We start from the raw sequence: 18775 nt of genomic DNA, 5'->3' as shown, positions 1-18775 counted from the left end.
GCCTGAATCTGATAGTTTTTGCCAAAATGATGGATGGGGAAAGATACCATTCTTCAATTTGCTTACCCTTGTAACTTTTTTTTTCTTTTTTAGAGAGAGAGTGTGCATGCTTGCGTGAGTTGGGGGTGGGCAAAGGGAGAGGGAGAGAGAGAATTTTAAGCAGGCTTCCATGCCCAGCATGCGGCCCGTCGTAAGGCTCAGTCTCACAATCCTGAGATCATGACTTGAACCGAAATCAAGAGTCAGAGGCTTAACCTACTGAGCTGCCCAGGCACCCCTACCCTTGTAACTTAAAGTTGAGATTCTTTTCTTATTGTGTTAGTCACTTAGGGCCCCTCCTTTATGAATTATTTGATCATATCTTTTGTCTAATTTTCTTTGAGTGTATTTTTCTTCTAAACTTTAGACATAAAATTTTAGATTGATAAGTTCTGAATACTAATCCTTTTATATGCATGACAAGTTTTTTTTTTTTCCCCAGTTTATGGCTTTCTAATTTAAGGTTTTAAATCTATTTATGTATTTATTGTGAATGGGTAGTATGTTCACATGAATCAAAAATCCAGAAAATACAAAAGAACATACAGTGAAAAGTTTTTCTCCCACTCCCGTTTTTTCATCCAGTTCCTCTCTCCAGAGGCATTTTGACTTCATTTTTAAAGAACTTTGTTCATAATGTCATTTGTTGTACACACATTTAAAATTTTAATGTAGTTAAATATATCAGTCTTTTCTTTGTGGATTATGCTTTTTATGCCTTGTTTAAGACACATTTCCTCTGCCTCCGTTATTATTTGTTGTTCTTTTCTAAACTGTTTAAAGTTTGGCTTTTCATATTTTGATCTTTTTTCTATTTTTTATGTATGATGTGAGGTAGGGATCATCCTTCCCTCCATGCTATAAAAGTACTTGTCCTTATACTCTTACATTATATGATTGTTTTGTCTAATACAACTTTCAGTGTGATGGGAGACTACTGTTGAGCTTCATCTACATGTTGGCAAATACAACGAACTGGTCCAGTTTATTTCTGTTTTGTTCCTACTTGCAAATGAATGCTTAGAGTCCTGATGAGTACTGCCTTTCAGGCCCCATAATGTGTCCTTGTGTCCTCTCACATGTCTGGAATTTGTGTAGGCTGGGATAGGGCAAGGAAAGGAGGGTTCCTTTGTCACAACAAACAAGGAGAAAGCTTTTTTCCCTGTCTCTTCGGTTTACCAATGCCTCATCAGAAGCTTTCAGCACTTATGTAAGAAATTAAATTTTTTTTCTTGAACCTTGAGCAAACTTAGACTTTGTTTTAAAATAAGATACTGTAGAGTAGGAAGTTGTTTTTGCTTAAATGTAGTATTCTTTTCTTTAGTCCTAGAAATCTCTTAAAGTTCTTAATCATGTTCCTTGATATTCTCGGCTTTATATTGTGGTATTGTGTATTCTGTGGAAAGGGATTAGCAGCCTGTGTGGTATGGGGGTAATTAAAAAATGTAACCCACTCTATTCTGTCTCCCATCTTCCATTTTACTTCTTTTTTAATCATTTCTCTCTTTACATCCTGTCTTACCAGATAGATGCTCCACTCAGAAAAAGTGAAAAAAGAGAAGTAAAAAACCAGGTTAAAGACATTCAAATGGGGCAAAACAAGAGTGATGATTATGGGAAGAAAGGGGAGAAAAAGCAGAAAGAGAAAAGAAACTGAGATTGGTTATTACCTGTGGGTTAGGACTTCCAAGGGAACTTTTTCTGGTATTCTTTGTGAATAGGTAGAGGGAGCCTTGAACTTACTTATTTTTCTACCTGTTCTACCTATTTAGGAGGGGGCAGACTTGGGGGTGATGGCCAGGTAGGAAGGACTCTATTGAGAAACTATGTAGCTAGGGCTTTGTGCTTCTAGCTCCTTTCTCACTTTTGTATTTGATCCAGTTTAGTGCTGGAGGGTCATCTGTGATGGAAGTTTTAGAATCTTAACTGAATATTGCTCTGGATATTAATAAAATAAAGGTCTGAAGGTTATATGTCTGTTGTGTTTCTACTTCAGGAATGTAATGGATGCTATTTATGTATATTTATATGTTAGAACTAATTTGATCTGAAATCTGTTTTTCGGAATTAAAAGGGATGTGAAGTCCATAAAATGATAGTTCAGACTCAGTAAATTATAAGACTCTGAAGTGCTAACACATTTCATGATTTTTCTGGCTCAGAGTAGTGATTTCTCATTGGCGGTGATTATAAACAGTAGTTTTATATTGACTCATGTTTCTTAACTGAAATAAGCTGACACACAAAAAAAAGAGGTTTGTCAATGGTTTAGGATACACTTGCTTTTGATTTTAATTGCCTTATAATCATTTGTACCTTTACAGGGAAAATAACCTTTCCTTGGTATAAAAAGGTCAAGTCGATAAGCAGTTTTAGATCTCTTTCTTTAATGACTTTTTGGCTTGAGAATACATGTTCATAATTTTAAATTTTTATGTGAATTCTTTTATTATCATTTCAGAGAAAAGAAGGAATTTAGTAAGCCAGCATTTGAAGATGTGGACAATTGAGTAAAATTATGTAGTAATTTTTCAAGGAAGAAGTGATGAACTTTGAAGTTTTCCCATGCCATGTTTTCATTATACCATTATTAGAAATTATCCATGTAGTGTTGACAAAGTAGATTATAGATTACTAATATTTAATATTTAGAGTGTCATTTTTCCTGGAACAGTTTTTTGGTACCTAGGATGTTGTGGAAGACTTTTAAGTTGTAACTGTTTTTTTTTTTTTTATCATGGGAATGTTTATATGTGTCAGGTGAATTTCAGCTTTGCCTGACAGATGTGATGACTTGTTCTTTCTGTTTTGTGTTCTGTCTACTCATTGGTTATATAACAGATATGACTGTTTATATAATAAGGATTAGAACAAGCCATTAGAGATGATTGATAATGGATACAAACAAGTAGTGTTGTGTCTGCTATCAGAGATGGAATAATATAGTTCTTATATGTAACATGTTAAAAGTACAAAGGAGTATAGTAGTTAGGCATTGGAAAACAGTGAATAGGGAAGAAAATATTTCTTGAGAGTCAAAGGAGCTTTGCCAGGAATATAGCCCAGGTAATGTAGGAGTGGGAAACCAGTTAAGATCAGGGGCCAACAGAACGTATCTGCTTAGTATTATTCAGTGACAGAAAAGTGAAATTAGGGGCAAGATAGAGAATTTTTCCAAGTGCCCTAGAGAGAAGAACCTGTCTGAACAAAGGTTGGACTTGGATGATGGGTAGAGTCATCCAGAGTTGAAGGATGTTAAAATAGAACCTATTTCTGGACCTGGGTAAGGTGGAATTAATATCTATTTTATATACTTGTAAATGCCTTCCATTCTGGTGAAGGCGGTTCGATTATGAGGAACAGAATCCAAGGGCAGCTGTTTCAATTAAAGCGGGCTGATTATTAGAAAACGCCTGTGTAGGCTCCCTGCTCTGGGGGTTGGGGGGTCTGCTTCTCTTTCTCCCTCTCTTTCTCTTTTGAATAAATAAATAAATTCTTTTTTTTTTTAAAGATTTTATTTATTTATTTGACAGAGACACAGCGAGACCAGGAACACAAGCAGGGGGAGTGGGAGAGGGAGAAGCAGGCTTCCCGCGGAGCAGGGAGCCCGATGCGGGGCTCCATCCCAGGACCCTGGGATCGTGACCTGAGCTGAAGGCAGAGGCCCAATGACTGAACCACCCAGGCGCCCCAAATAAATAAAATCTTAAAAAAAAAAAAAAAAGAAGAAGAAAAGAAAGAAAACACCTGTGTAGGGACCCAGGCACTAAAGAACCCTATGGGTAGAGTAAATGTCTCCAAAATGTCTATTACACTATTTAGATGTAGTTTTAGCTCTTAAATAGGCTCATGCTTACTGTCATGTGGTTTCTGTGGCATTTGAGACTGGCCTAGATGTTGTACTGTGAGCAGTTGGGACACTGCATGGAAATACTGTACAGTACAGGCTGTAGTGCCAAGAAGGCCTTAATTCACTATTACCCATTGCTCTGTTAGGAAGAACAGCGGCAGGTCTGGCGCCTTATAAGTATTTAACAGTAAAAATTCAGGGTTTGGCTATTTTAATAAGGAAATGTGTTCTATGTGACTACCAAATTTAATATACTGTTGGGCTTGCGAGGCTGTAAGGATCTGTATCTTCTTATGGCATATGCCTGAAATTAAGGGGCAAATTTGGGTCTTATTTATTTGTTTATTTATTTATTTTTAAAGATTTTATTTATTAGAGCGCAAATGAGCACGAGCGGCGGGGAGGGGCAGAGGGAGAGGGAGAAGCGGGCTTCCCGCTGAGCAGGGAGTCAGGTCATATTTAGAGGTTATTTGGTATCTTTTTATTAAATGAAATTCCTAAGTATCTAGGTGCGTATAACCTAAATAGCAACAAGCTCAAATTGTCTTCTTTTGTACAGTGAGCAGATTAAGGATTAGGGTTTTCAAAAGACCAATATGTAGATTAACCCACAGAAAGAGTAAATAATTGTATGTCTTAGCGTGAGAAAAATGTAAAAATGATCCCCCTAAAGTGTCTTCTGTTTTATTTTTTTCAGTGATGCCATCTGTAATTTTGTTATCTGCAATGACTCTTCCCTTCGAGGGCAGCCCATTATCTTCAATCCTGACTTTTTTGTGGAAAAACTCCGACATGAGAAACCTGAGGTGTTCACCGAGTTGGTGGTCAGCAATATCACAAGGCTCATTGACTTACCTGGAACTGAGTTGGCTCAGCTGATGGGGGAAGTGGACCTTAAATTGCCTGGTGGGGCTGGCCCGGCGTCGGGATTCTTCCGGTCTCTAATGTCACTCAAGCGAAAGGGTAGGGGATGTGTCTGTGAAGGGTGGGCAGGTCTCAGCTCCTCCCTGGGCTTCACCTCCTAACATCTGTACATTCACTGAGTTGCTATTATGTAAAGTATTTTTTTTTTTGGTCATTTTTCTCATTTTCTTAAGTAGTAAAATCTTTTTTTTTAAAGATTTCATTTATTCATTTGAGACACAGAGATACAGAGAGAGAGAGAGAGAGAAAGCATGAGCAGGGAGAGAGGCAGAGGGAGAGGGAGAAGCAGGCTCCCCGCTGAGCCAGGAGCCCGATGTGGGGCTCGATCCCAGGACCCTGGGATCATGACCCGAGCCAAAGGGAGATGCTCAACCATCTGAGCCACCCAGGCGCCCCTTAAGTAGTAAAATCTTAAGTTAGCAATACAAATTTTATTTTATTTTTTAAGATTTCATTTATTTGACAGAGAGAGACACAGTGAGAGAGGGAACACAAGCAGGGGGAGTGGGAGAAGGAGAAGCAGGCTTCCTGCCGTAGGGAGCCCGATGCGGGACTCAAGCCCAGGACCCCGTGACCCGAGCCAAAGGCAGATGCTTAACAACTGAGCCACCCAGGTGCCCCAGCAATAAAAAATTTAAAAAGTAGCTAAACTAAAGCAAGTATATCAGTCCCTGAGAGAGATGACATGATTTAGTTTAGGTAGTTATCAGGGGCACCTTGATTTTCATGCCCTATGACATTGCTGGAGAGTACAGTAAAGAAAGTTTGAACATTTTTTTTTTTCTTTTTAAGATTTTATTTATTTGCGAGAGAGAGAATGAGAGACAGAGAGCATGAGAGGGAGGAGGGTCAGAGGGAGAAGCAGACTCCGTGCTGAGCAGGGAGCCCGATGTGGGACTCGATCCCGTGACTCCAGGATCACGACCTGAGCCGAAGGCAGTTGCTTAACCAACTGAGCCACCCAGGCGCCCGAAAGTTTGAACATTTTTTATTGCAGTTCTCAAATGTTTTCTTTCTATGGACTGCTTTGATAAGGCAAATACCTATGAGTCACCCAAAATAAAAGCCTTCCTAGAAAATAAATTGTGGCACTGCTTTTGATAAGATATTAAAGAGGTACTATTTGATTTTATTAAGTATAAGGAAATCATTTATGGTAGAAAAAAGTTTAAACATTGTAACAGATCAGGCCCTATACCAACGCTAGTGGATAATCTGTCATACCTTGACAATCGTGGTTCTAAATTCTGTTTATTTCTTTATCTATTTTAAAGGTTTTTTTTTTTTTTTTAAAGATTTTATTTATTTATTTGAGAGAGAGAGAATGAGAGAGAGCACATGAGAGAGGGGAGGGTCAGAGGGAGAAGCAGACTCCCTGCCGAGCAGGAAGCCCGATGCGGGACTCAATCCAGGGACTCCAGGATCATGACCTGAGCCGAAGGCGGTTGCTTAATCAACTGAGCCACCCAGGCGCCCTATTTTAAAGGTTTTATTTATTTATCTTAGAGTGTGTGGGCTCAAGTGGGGGAAGGGGCAGAGGCAGAGGGAAAGAGAGAAACTCATGCAGACTCTGTGCGAACTTGAAGCCCAATGCAGGGCTTGATCTCAGGACCCTGAGATCATGCTCTGAGCTGAAACCAAGAGTCGGATGCTCAACTGACTGAGCCACCCAGGTGCCTCACTGTTTTTCTTTTAAGTTAAATATCAACACGCTAGGTATTGTTACTTTTTTTTTTTTAAAGATTTTATTTATTTATTTGATGGAGAGAGAGACAGCGAGAGAGGGAACACAAGCAGGGGGAGGGGAGGGGGAGAGGGAGAAGGAGGCTGCCCGCTGAGCAGGGAGCCTGATGCGGGGCTCCATCCTAGGTCCCCGGGATCATGACCTGAGCCGAAGGCAGATGTTTAACGACTGAGCCACCCAGGTGCCCCTAGGTATTGTTACTTAAATAAGAAGATGGTCTTTGCCTTCAAGGAACCCATAGCCTAATATTAAACTTTCAGAGAGTTGATTGAGAGTTGTTGTTGCATTTTTGGGTGTACTTCCAGCTTTAAGGTTTTGTTTACTGAACTCACTGTGAAAGCATTTGCTGAACTGTTAACATGGGATGCTTGAGTGGCTTTAAGAACAATGATTTTGTACTATTTATAGAAAATATAGCTCTGTCCTGTCATATGTTTTTTAGAAAAAGGAGTGGTATTTGGATCCCCATTGACGGAGGAAGGCATTGCCCAGATATACCAACTGATTGAGTATCTACACAAAAGTAAGACTTCTCAAGATTTTGTTGTTCTTTGTTAATGAAGAGTTGTCAGTTTTCTGTTGAAAGCTAACTTCCTTGAGTTAGTAGGTGTCAATGAACAAAAGACACTAACCAATGATAATTTTAGGTGGTATGTTTCTAAATATGTTTCCTTTTAAATTTCATCTCATATATTGGTTTGTTTTATACTCTCAAAGATGTAGATAAATTAGATAGTATCTATGAAATCACATCTTCCCCTTGACTCAGGCTTTTTTTTTCTGGAAAAATACATTGTCTCTAAAGAATCATAATCTTTACTCAAGGGAACATGATTTATCACCAAAGATAATTTTCATCTCTGTAATTCTATAATTAAAATATACTCTTTGCTTAATTCCTATTTATTTTGTGGTAGTCATACTGGTTATGTCTTGCTCTAAGTGCTTGGTACAGTTGAGTGTATGTGAAATGTGTGGGGTGTGTGATGCTTTGATAAATTCAATATGAATGCTTATTTATGACATTTTATGTGGGGCACTGTGGTAGGAGCTAGAGCAGAGGTTGCAAACTGATGGCATAAGGACTTGAGTCCTCTGTGTTCATATTTTGTTTGGGTGGCAAAGGATGAAATTAAAAATAAAATCAGTTATCAGTGGAGAATGGGGAAAGTCCAGGTTTTCGAATTCTTTGGATGATAGGAAGATCTAGTATCCTGGGGCCCCCACTTGGACACAGTCAACTGGAGCACAGGTATGTGCTCTCTAGTTTGTTTTGATTCCCATTTGTTCATTTATTATTATCTGCCTGGCCCTCTAGGCATTTGAACTTGAACCCCTGAATTAGGGGGCTATACAAAAATAACTATGTGCCTAAGCTGAAAACATGAGCTCTCATGGTTCTTCCAGATCGAACCAAAACTATAATTCTCATCTTTCTTTATCCTCTTAGATTAACTTAGAACCTAGTTGGAAAGGAAAAACAGTTCAGTTGGGATGATCCTAAGCTTCTGGGAATCTCAGACTGAAAGGTGATATGACAGGTTAGAGTTCTAATTTCTGGGGCAGTGCAGAGACTCTAGTTTCATTTTGGACTGGGAAACCATTTACAGGAGCAACAAACTTCCACAGATGAATTCAGCCCCTCCAGACAAAGTCTGAGATGACCAAAGGGAAGGGGGCCTTCTGGGAGATTTGGCTTTCTTCCAACTTATTTTTCAAGCTCATTCCAGTCACTGTTTAGGTTAAATTCAGTCTCCAGATGTGCCTGGTCCTGGGGAGACTGTCTCAAGGTGCTCAGGGATGTTCAGATAAGTCTCCTCAGGGGCCAGTAGGTTTGAAACTTTTCTGGGAAAAGGGGAGAAAACCTCCTTCAAGGTCTTTATATAAGGTCTTTCAAGTGTAGTCTTTTAGATGACTTATTTTAATTGTAACTTCTTTTTGCATGTCCTCTGTTTCTTCCATGCTAAACAGACTTGAGAGTAGAGGGTTTGTTTAGAGTACCAGGGAATAGTGTCCGGCAGCAGATTTTAAGAGATGCTCTCAATAATGGAACTGATATTGACTTGGAATCGGGGGAGTTTCATTCAAATGACGTTGCTACCTTGCTGAAGATGTTTCTGGGAGAGTTACCTGAGCCCCTGCTGACTCATAAACATTTCCATGCACACCTCAAAATTGCTGGTGAGTATAGGAGGTGAGAAGGAGATGTACATAAATACATTTCTTTCGATTGAGTAAAGTTGTTTGGCATTTTCTGTTGGTTGTAACCCACAGCAGTACTTTTGCCAAAATTGGTTAAGACTTCATGATATTTTGGGCTCTCTGGGTAGTATTGGCTAATTAAGTTTGATTTAATCAGGTGTTTTTCTTGCTAAGTCAGCTTCTTTGATGATAAATTCTGGGTTTTATTTATTCTTGAATCCCTGATGGATCCTAGCATTGTGCTTTGAATATTTTAGTTGCTTAATAAATGAATGCTTTTCACTGGGTTGATTCACATACCTGAGATGGTTACAGGTTTGCTGTATTTGCCTTGATTTGGGGCTTTAGCTAAGTATTACTATGCCTCAGTTGAGATCATCTCTAATCTTGGAAACTTGTTTTTTGAAAATAATTTTATTTGCTTTCTAAATAAGCAATACATTCACATGGTTCAAAATTCAAAAGATTCAAAAGAGAATACAGTGAAAAGCCTGTCTCCCACCTCTCTTTCCCAATACCCAGTTTTTCTTCCTGGAGGCAACCAAGGCTATTGATTTCTAATGTATCCTTCCAGAGGTATTTTATACATTTACAAACAAATACATATATTCTTTTTCTCTTTTTTTATGTATTGGTAGGATATTATATACATTGTTCTGTGGTTTGCTTTTTTCACTCAGTGTATCTTGGAGGATGTTCCATTTTCAGCTCATATTTTCCTCATTCTCTTTTATGTCTGTGCGGGAGGGAATTCATTTTTAAATTGCACAGCTCTTAGGCTGCTATAGGCCCTAAGTGCACACGGCATCACCATCCATACTGCAGTTACTTGGTTTTCTGCCCTTGGGCATTTTCCTCTTTTTTTTTAATTTTAAGGAAAATATAAGATTTTTTTTCTGTTGAGTCATTTTTACTATTTAAAAAACTAGCTTGAATTTCTAAAATCTCATAAGATTAGATTTTTTTTTAAGCACTCTCTGACAATCTGGATTATACAAATGAATAAATATTATTAGAACATTATATGACTTTATAATTATTTTGGAGAGAAATAAAGTTGGATCTTGAAAATGATACGGAAAATATCGATACTTTTTTTTTTTTATTCTTATGTTAATCCCCATACATTACATCATTAGTTTTAGATGAAGTGTTCCATGATTCATTGTTTGTGCATAACACCCAGCGCTCCATGCAGAACATGCCCTCCTCAATACCCACCACCAGGCTAACCCATCCTCCCACCCCCCTCCCCTCTAGAACCCTCAGTTTGTTTTTCAGAGTCCATCGTCTCTCATGGTTCGTCTACCCCTCCGATTTCCCTCGATACTTTTTTTTTTATAAGTGTTAACATGAATGCTTATTCTGTTTACTTTTCCGTTGAATTAATTTAGTGCAATATTTGAAATCCTCCACTCCCCCACCCCGTGACTCACTGTTCCTTGTGATCATATTGAGGTGTGGCACAGTTGCAGCATTTGGTATGCTTTGCTGATAACTGGAAGGGATTTTTGTTTTCAGTTTCATGTTAACAGGGAATAGTTTCTAGAAATATTACCTGCCTTTCCTAAACTTGGAATTATTATTGAAGTTAAATAGTTTAAACAACACATTATAATTTTCAGGACTATATGAATTACATCCAAATGGTTATTTGTGTCCTTTGAAGTGCTGATTATCCAGGGGACTCTTTTTATTGATAACCTGTGTAGCTTCTTAGGGGAGAAACAGTGATTCTGATTCCATGGAGGAGCTGCGTGGATCATCCTGTTCTCAGTGCATAATTCACTACCCTGTTTCTTTTAGCAGTAAAATATCTGGGTGAGGAAAAGTGAAGGGGGTGGCATTGTCAAAGATCTGTGTGGAGCTGTTTTCATTTTTCTATATCCCTAAGAATATGTGCCTAGGAATGGAATTGCTTTGTCATATGGTAACACTGTGTTTAGCTTTCTGAGGAACTGCCAAACTGTTTTCCAAAGTGCACCATTTTACATTCCTACCAGCAGTGTAGGAGGGTTTAACTTTCTCAGCATTCTTGCCAACACTTGTTATTTTCAGTTTTTTGGTTATGCCATACTAGTAGGTATAAAGTAGTATCTCACTGTGGTTTTAATTTACTTTTCCCTGATAGCTAATGATACAGAATATACAAATGTTTATTGGCCATTTGTATATCTTCTTTGGAGGCATGTTTATTCAGGTCTTTTGCCTATTTAAAAATTTTTTTTGGCCTTTTTATTATTGAATTGTACTGACACTATTTTGTTATATTTTGCTATAATCTCTGTTTATGCCTGATTCTTTTTTTCTTCTTTTTTTGATTGGAGTTGAGGGGAGGATAATAGTAGGCATGGTGATTTTTCTTGCTTGTATTTTCTCCCTCCTTTGCAATCATTTCTTTTGTCCTTAAGATTTGATGCAGTTTGATGATAAAGGAAACAAGACCAACGTTCCAGATAAGGAGCGGCAGATTGAGGCTCTCCAGTTGCTCTTCCTCATTCTCCCTCCACCCAATCGTAACTTGCTGAAGTTATTGCTTGATCTCCTGTACCAGACAGCAAAGAAACAAGACAAGAATAAGATGTCTGCCTATAACCTTGCCCTTATGTTTGCACCCCATGTCCTGTGGCCGAAAAATGTGAGTGTTGAGGGGAAGAGCAAAGACTGCTTGGTTTTCTTGGGCTGGGCCTCATCCTCTGGCTGTACCTTGGTGAGGTTATCAAGGGTCCAAGGTCTACTCTTCAACTTTACAAGGTTAGGAACATACTTTATTAGTTCATTAGGGAGTCATCAAACCTGAAGGGGCCAGTTCTTGTAACCTCATGTATAAATCAATCCCTGATAAACCTGAAAGACAATTTATTAATGGAAGCTCTTAGTGGAAAATTACAGCTACTACCTAAACTATTGCCTGGTCACTGTATATTCCTTCTTAACAGGAAAACCTTTTGAGAAATCAGATTGATTTCTGAAGATTGTGTGGTATAAATTTAGACTAGACCCATACAATTTTACAGGATAATGTCACTAAGCTTTTAGGTAAGATGATACAGAACAATCCTGCCTTATCCTGACTTTTCTATTTCCTGTAGATAAGCTCTCAATGGAAAAAGCTGAATGTGTTTTTTATTACTGAAATCGTGGCTTTTTTTTTTTTAAGATTTTATTTATTTATTTGACAGAGAGAGAGTTAGCGAGAGCAGGAACACAAGCAGAGGGAGTGGGAGAGGGAGAAGCAGGCTTCCCGCCGAGCAGGGAGCCGGATGCGGGGCTCGATCCCAGGACCCTGGAATCATGACCTGAGCCGAAGGCAGACGCTTAACGGCTGAGCCACCCAGGCGCCCCATGAAATCATGGCTTTCTCAGTGACTTACATGAGAAATAAATTATCAAAAGTCTTTTGAACTCATTTTTGACCTGGAGGCACATAGCTTTATGTTCCTGCCCATTCATATATATATATATTTTAAAGATTTTATTTATTTATTTGTGAGAGAGATGGGGGCGGGGAGAGAGCACGAGCAGGGTGAGGGGCAGAGGGACAAGCAGACTTCCAGCTGAGGAGGGAGCCTAATGCAGGGCTTGATCCTGAGACTCCGGGATCATGACCTGAGCCGAAGGCAGATGCCCGATTGACTGAGCCACCCAGGTGCCCCTGTTCCGGCCCATTCATAATATAGGTTTTATTGTATGATGGAATTGGGAGCCAGAATATTTGGGTTGGAAGCTGCAAACCAGCTATGTTATCTGTGTCCTTTGCCCTTTTTATGCTTAGGCTCTTCCTCTGTAGACAGGGCATAAATTAGTTCTTTATCACTTACCTCATAAGGTTGTTAGAATAGAAACAGATAGAATATGATGACTTATAAAAGATTTTCCAGATTATAAGAAATGAGAAAAGGAAGATTAAGGAGAGCAGTTGTGGAATGCGTGGCTGGCTCAGTCAGTAGAGCTTGCGACTCTTGATCTTGGGGTCGTGAGTTCCAACCTCACATTGGGCTCATGGAGCTTACTTTATCAAAAAAAAAGAAAGCAGTTATGTAGAACATTTTACATAACAAGGGACTAGTGAAAAAAATGTGATGTTCTGGGCCAGGAAGAACCTCTGCCCAGACAAAGGTTGGGGGGGCGGGGGCAGGCTCTAAGAAGAAAATGACACAACAACATTTGTCCATATTAAGGAGATCAAGCCTCCTAAAGAAAGAATTTCAGAACCAGCCAACTGAAATTATGAAAAAAGTGAGTAATCTGTGCCTATAAAAAGAAATGTTAAGGGGCGCCTGGGTGGCTCAGTCATTGGGCGTCTTCCTTCGGCTCAGGTCATGGTCCCAGGGTCCTGGGGTCGAGCCCCGCATTGGGCTCCCTGCTCAGTGGGAAGCCTGCTTCTCCCTCTCCCACTCCCCCTGCTTGTGTTCCCTCTCTCGTTGTCTCTCTCTCTGTCAAATAAATAAAATCTTAAAAAAAAAATATTAAGAGATCTTGGTAAAAGCAAACAGATTAAGTAACAGAGATGAAGGCTTTGGGATAGTCTAGTGCTCAAGTACTTAAAAAAGAGGCAGGAGAAACAAGAAAATCAATGACCATTTGTGTTTTTAAGACATAGATGTCACCTTTGGTATCAGTTAGTAGTGACAGTTCTCTCGCCTTTGGAGAAACTCCAGTTTCTCTGAAGAGGCAGTGTCCTTGGTGTTTGGTATAGATTCTTTTCTTCCTGCCTAGATTTTTTGAATCCCAGACTAGATTTTCTTTAGCAACTCTGCTTACATGTGTAATTCTCAAGCAGAATTTGGAAACAAAGATTGGTTTTCAAGGATTTCTTGGTGACTTCAGGGACACGTGGTTTCTTCTAGGTTATGTCATATTCATTAGAAGCCTGCTAACCAAAAAGCCTTTCCAGAATTAAACATTATATTAGAGGCACCTTTGTTAGGGAAGGAAGCCACTATACCTTTGAAGGAATAAGCTTATTGGTAAGTAAATGGAGTATCTCTTCTATTTCCCAGCTCTTAATCCCCCTCTTTTGATTTCTTTTCCTCTGAATAGGTCACTGCAAATGACCTTCAAGAGAATATCACAAAGTTAAACAATGGGATGGCTTTTATGATTAAACACTCCCAGAAACTTTTTAAGGTAGGTAAGGGATGGGATTTGGGTGGTAATAGGACAAGGAGGTTGAAGCATGGTGGGATCCTCAGCAGGGCTATAAGGATGACTAATAAAAAAGGCCCTGACTGGGACTTGAAACCAGATTGGACAGTGGCAAAACCCGGAGAAATCGACCAAGGTGGGGAGGAATAGGAAGATACCGGGAGGCTGAGTAGGATAATTGGCTCTACTCTGGGTCGTCTTTCCTTTTTCATGAAGGGCAGTGTGTATTGGCATTTGAGTGAGTTTATCCTGCCTGCTTCCTGCCAGTAGAGTTTTGAGGGTCTGACAGTCTCTTTTCATTTTGTACTTTGTCCCTTTTAGTCCAAACTATCAATATTTCTGCCCACATAATTTTCTCAAGTTCGTGGTTCTGTGGATTTTGGAGGGATTCACTCTGTTAGACAAAAGCCACATATACAGATCTTTTGAAGACAAACCCTTTTCTCTACCATGGTCTCCTGCTGAGAAGACTGAGAGACAATACCTTTCACCTTCCTAGAGGCCCTCTGGTTTGATTGAGAGGATCTTTATTCTCTTGAAAGGGCCCTTTGTGTGACTGAAAATTTTGACCTTTTGATGTTTCTAAGATTCAAATAAAAAGTTGTACAGTCGTATCCTTGGTCTTTTCTTTAGCGCACACGTTCCAGATAGTGAATTTCTCAATTTTAGTGTCTTGCCATCTAGAAAGGCTGAGAATTGAGAGAGAAGTTCTTTATGTAAATGGAATCATGCTTTTTGTGATTAGCTTATTTCACTTAGCATGTTTTCAAGGTTCGTCCATGTTGTAGCATTTGTCAGAATTTCCTTCTTTTTTTAAGGATCAGTAATATCCCTTTCATTGTATATACCACATTTGCTTATCATTTATCTGTTGTGGACACTTGGGTTGCTCCTAGTTTTAGCTCTTGTGGATAATGCTGCTATGAACGTGGGTGTACAAATATCTTTTTTGAGACACTGCTTTTAATTCTTTTGGGTATATGTCCAGAAGTGGAATTACTGGATTACATGGTAATTCTAACAGAACTGCCATACTGTTTTCTGTAGCTGCTGTATCATTTTACATTCCCACCAATGAAGTACAAGGTTTCCCATTTCTTCACATCCTCACCAACACTTATTTTGTTATTTTGTTTTTTTTGGTAATAGTTATGAGGTGGTATCTCATTGTAGTTTTGATTTGCATTTCCTTAATGATTAGTGAGTTGTTGAGCATCTTTTCATGTGCTTATTGCCTATTTTCATGTCTTCTTTGGAGAAATGTCTGTTCAAGGCCTTTGCCTGTTTTTAAATTGGGTTCTTTTATTGTTGAGTTGTAGGAGTTCTTTATGTATATCTGGATAGATATATGATGTGCAAATATTTCCTCCCATTCTGTGGGTTGCCTTTTTACTCAGTTAGTAGAGTCTTGCTACACAAAATTGAAAATTTTTTGTGAAGTTTCCCATTTGTTTATATTTTTCCTTTTGTTTCCGGTGCCTTTGGTGTCATATGCAAGAAATCTTTGCCAAATCCAGTGCTGCGAAGCCTTTGTCCTGTGCTTTTTAAAAAGAATTTTATAGTTTTAGGTCTTATATTTAGGTTATGAATCTATTTTGAGTTAATTTTTCTATATGGTATTAGGTAAGTGTCCAGCCTTATTCTTCTGCTATGGATATCTAGTTTTCCCAGGATCATTTGTTGAAAACCTGTCCTTTTTCCATTGAATAGTCTTGACATGCTTATCGAAAATCATTTGACCATATATGTGAGGGTTTATTTCTGGACTCTCTGTTCTATTCAGTTAGTCTGTGTTTGTCTTTATACCAGTACCACACTATTGTGATGACTATAGCTTTGTAGTAAATGTAGGGTGTGAACATAGAGGCCACCCTAGGATTTATCGACTATAGGATGGTGAATGATCCAGAGTCCAGAGTTTAGAAATGAAAGATCAGAATCTTAGTAGGCTGGTAGACAAAGGGTCAGGGCTGCATCAAGGGCTTGGGTGCTCAGGTCAAAGGTTATCATCAGTTAGAGGTCAAGATCTAGATAAGTGGATTAGAACAGTAGACAAAGGACAACAGGACAAAGAATGTTTTTTTGTTTTGTTTTGTTTTTAGAGAGCGAGCCAAGTGCATTAGCAGGGAGGGGCAGAGGGAGAGGGAGAGAGAGAATCCCAAGCATGCTGTGCGCTGGCTGTGGAGCCTGATGCAGGGCTTGATCTCCGACCTTGAGATCATGACCTGAGCCGAAATCAAGAGTTGGATGTTCAACTGACTGAGCCACCCAGGCGCCCCGAATGAATGGTTTTTTTTTTTTTTTAAAGATTTTATTTATTTATTTGAGAGAGAGAATGAGATAGAGAGCATGAGAGGGAGGAGGGTCAGAGGGAGAAGCAGACTCGCTGCCGAGCAGGGAGCCCGATGTGGGACTCGATCCCGGGACTCCAGAATCATGACCTGAGCCGAAGGCAGTCGCTTAACCAACTGAGCCACCCAGGCGCCCCCGAATGAATGGTTTTTAATGATGAACAAAGATCTTTCAAACTTGTTCTTTATATACTTCCTATTGAGGGGAACAACTAGTTCCAAAACATGTGATGATGGAGAGTAAGGTAGTTCCCTGACAGTAGTTGTGAATCAAAATGAGATAATTTCTAATGAGATAGTTCCTAATAGAACTCTCCTTCGTTGAATTCTCTTGTTACCATTGCTAAATTAAAAATAAAATTGCTATAGGGTTAACTTTTCATAGTCTACTACTCACAAATTAAAAGAGAGATCTCAGAGCTTTCGCCACACCCCACGGTTTCTAACCTTCCCCCTTCTGATCTGCAGTCCTTTCTCCCTTGTCCATTGTCCAGTGTACATAATTCAAGTGTACAATGAAGTTGTACTTAACTGTGAAGGATTTTAAGTGACTTAGTGCAAATCTGTTATCTTACAGTTCTGTAGGTCATAAGTCTACATGAGTCTCACTGGTCTAAAATCAAGGTTGGTAGGGCTGCATTCATTTCTGGATGTTCTAGGAGAGAATTTCTAGAGGTTGCACACATTCCTTGGCTCATGGTCCCCTTCCTCTATCTTCAAGGCTAGCAGTGTTATATCTCTCTATTATTTCTAACTACAGCTGGGAATGTTTCTCTGCTTTTAAGGACCCATCTGGATAACCTAGGTAATCTCCCCATTGCAAGGTTCTTAACTTAATCACACCAGTACTTCTCTTTTACCATGTAAGATAACATATCACTGTGAAGGATTTTGAGAATAGAAATCATACAAATCTTAAGAGATAAAACAAGAGTATGGTCTCCCAGATGTAATTCAGCTTGGTACAGTTCTAATTGTTAGACCCTTTCAAACATTCTGTTTTTTACTCTTCTTTTTCCTTTTATAGATCCCTATTTCAGCTCCTCCTCTTTAGGTCTTTGAATCTTGTTTGCTACTTTACCTTTGTTTCCAGCCTAGTGTGAGCCCTCTATGAGCCTCTGTTGATTTCTGAAGGAGAGAAAGAACATTTCTTTTGAGATGTATTTTGGTCTTAGGTCTCTCCTTTTTGATATTCCCATCAGAACTGTTGTCCTTATGGGCCCCTGCTTCACCACTTTGATTGGGTTCTTCCCTGACCTTTTCCTTTGGGTGGAAAACGGTTGATTGTTCTGTGTGCTCTATCACTTATTCTGTGGTCCTGTTTTACCCCAGACTTCTTGTTCTTGTACTTTGTTGTGTCTTCTTGTTCTCAGGCTTCTTTGGGTGGACTTTTAACCTAATCCTCAGATTCAGTGTTGCCTCATTCTGTGTTCTTTGGGTTTTTTTTTTTTCCCTTAAAATTCCTCCTATTGGGCGCCTGAGTGGCTCAGTTGGTTAAGCGACTGCCTTCGGCTCAGATCATGATCCTGGAGTCCCGGGATTGAGTCCTGCATCGGGCTCCCTGCTTAGCAGGGAGTCTGCTTCTCTTTCTGACCCTCACCCCTCTCATTCTCTCTCTTTCTGTCATTCTCTCTCTCTCAAAAATAAATAAAATTAAAAAAAAATTCCTCCTATTTATAGTTCTAACCTCTGCTATTATCAGTCCCTCTGACCTAGTCTGTTTCTCTTTTTTAAGATTTATTTATTTGAGAGGGAGAGAGAGTGCCGCTCCTCACCCCCCCCCACGCCCCCCTCCCCCCCAGTTTGGAGAGGGGCAGAGGGAGAGAGACTCAAGCAGACTCCCCACTGAGTGCAGAACTGGACATGGTGCCTGACGTGGGGCTTGATCCCACGATCCATGAGATCATGACCTGAGCTGAAACCAAGAGTCAGAGGCCCAACTGACTGAGCCACCCAGATGTCTCTGACCCAGTCTGGTTTTATCTCCCCAACATGGGTCACAACATCTTTTCTTAGGGACTTATAACCATCTACAATTAAGGCCAATTCCCATTTTATGTGGAAAGGCCTTTTGTTGATTCCCTCTGAACTGTAAAATACTTAACACCTCCAGATTTTCATTTAAACCCATCCGCTTCTGGCTCCCTTTCTGGGTATCTCTTAAGCTCATAGTGTCTTTTGAGGGCAGAGGTGTTTTTGTTTTTGCCTTTTTTTAAATTTAATTTTTTAAAAAGTAATCTCTACACCCAATGTGGGGCCTGAACTCACAACCCCGAGATCAAAAGTCGCATGCTCCACTGACTGAGCCACCAGATGCCTGTTTTTTTTTTTTTTAAATGAATTTCGTAGAATAAGTGGCATGGACTCTGTCATATTCTTGTTCGGAGGAAATTTCCTTTGGTTTTGAGCTCTGCCTTACAGTTTACCAAGGTAAAAATTAAACTGGAGATGTCATAATGTTTTTGACTCAAGACTCTTTTTTTAAAACTTTATTATGAAGTTTTTCAAATATAGATA

The 18775-nt window shown here is 39.4% G+C and overlaps 1 protein-coding gene across 1 annotated transcript in view; it reads left to right on the top strand.

Annotated features, from left to right (window-relative positions):
- The first annotated feature begins 1220 nt into the window (after positions 1–1220).
- ARHGAP19 (Rho GTPase activating protein 19) overlaps positions 1221–18775 on the top strand; it is a 37784-nt gene continuing 20229 nt past the window's right edge. The window contains exons 1-6 of the mRNA XM_021699870.1: positions 1221–1249; positions 4587–4852; positions 7000–7080; positions 8529–8738; positions 11171–11397; positions 13803–13889. Coding sequence (XP_021555545.1) covers positions 1221–1249; positions 4587–4852; positions 7000–7080; positions 8529–8738; positions 11171–11397; positions 13803–13889 — 900 coding nt within the window. The remainder of the gene's footprint in view (positions 1250–4586; positions 4853–6999; positions 7081–8528; positions 8739–11170; positions 11398–13802; positions 13890–18775) is intronic.

Source organism: Neomonachus schauinslandi, chromosome 6 (genome assembly GCF_002201575.2).
Source record: "Neomonachus schauinslandi chromosome 6, ASM220157v2, whole genome shotgun sequence".
Taxonomy (NCBI): Eukaryota; Metazoa; Chordata; class Mammalia; order Carnivora; family Phocidae; genus Neomonachus; species Neomonachus schauinslandi.
The sequence above is the reverse complement of the archived record's forward strand: the minus strand, read 5'-3'. Positions and strand labels throughout refer to the sequence as shown.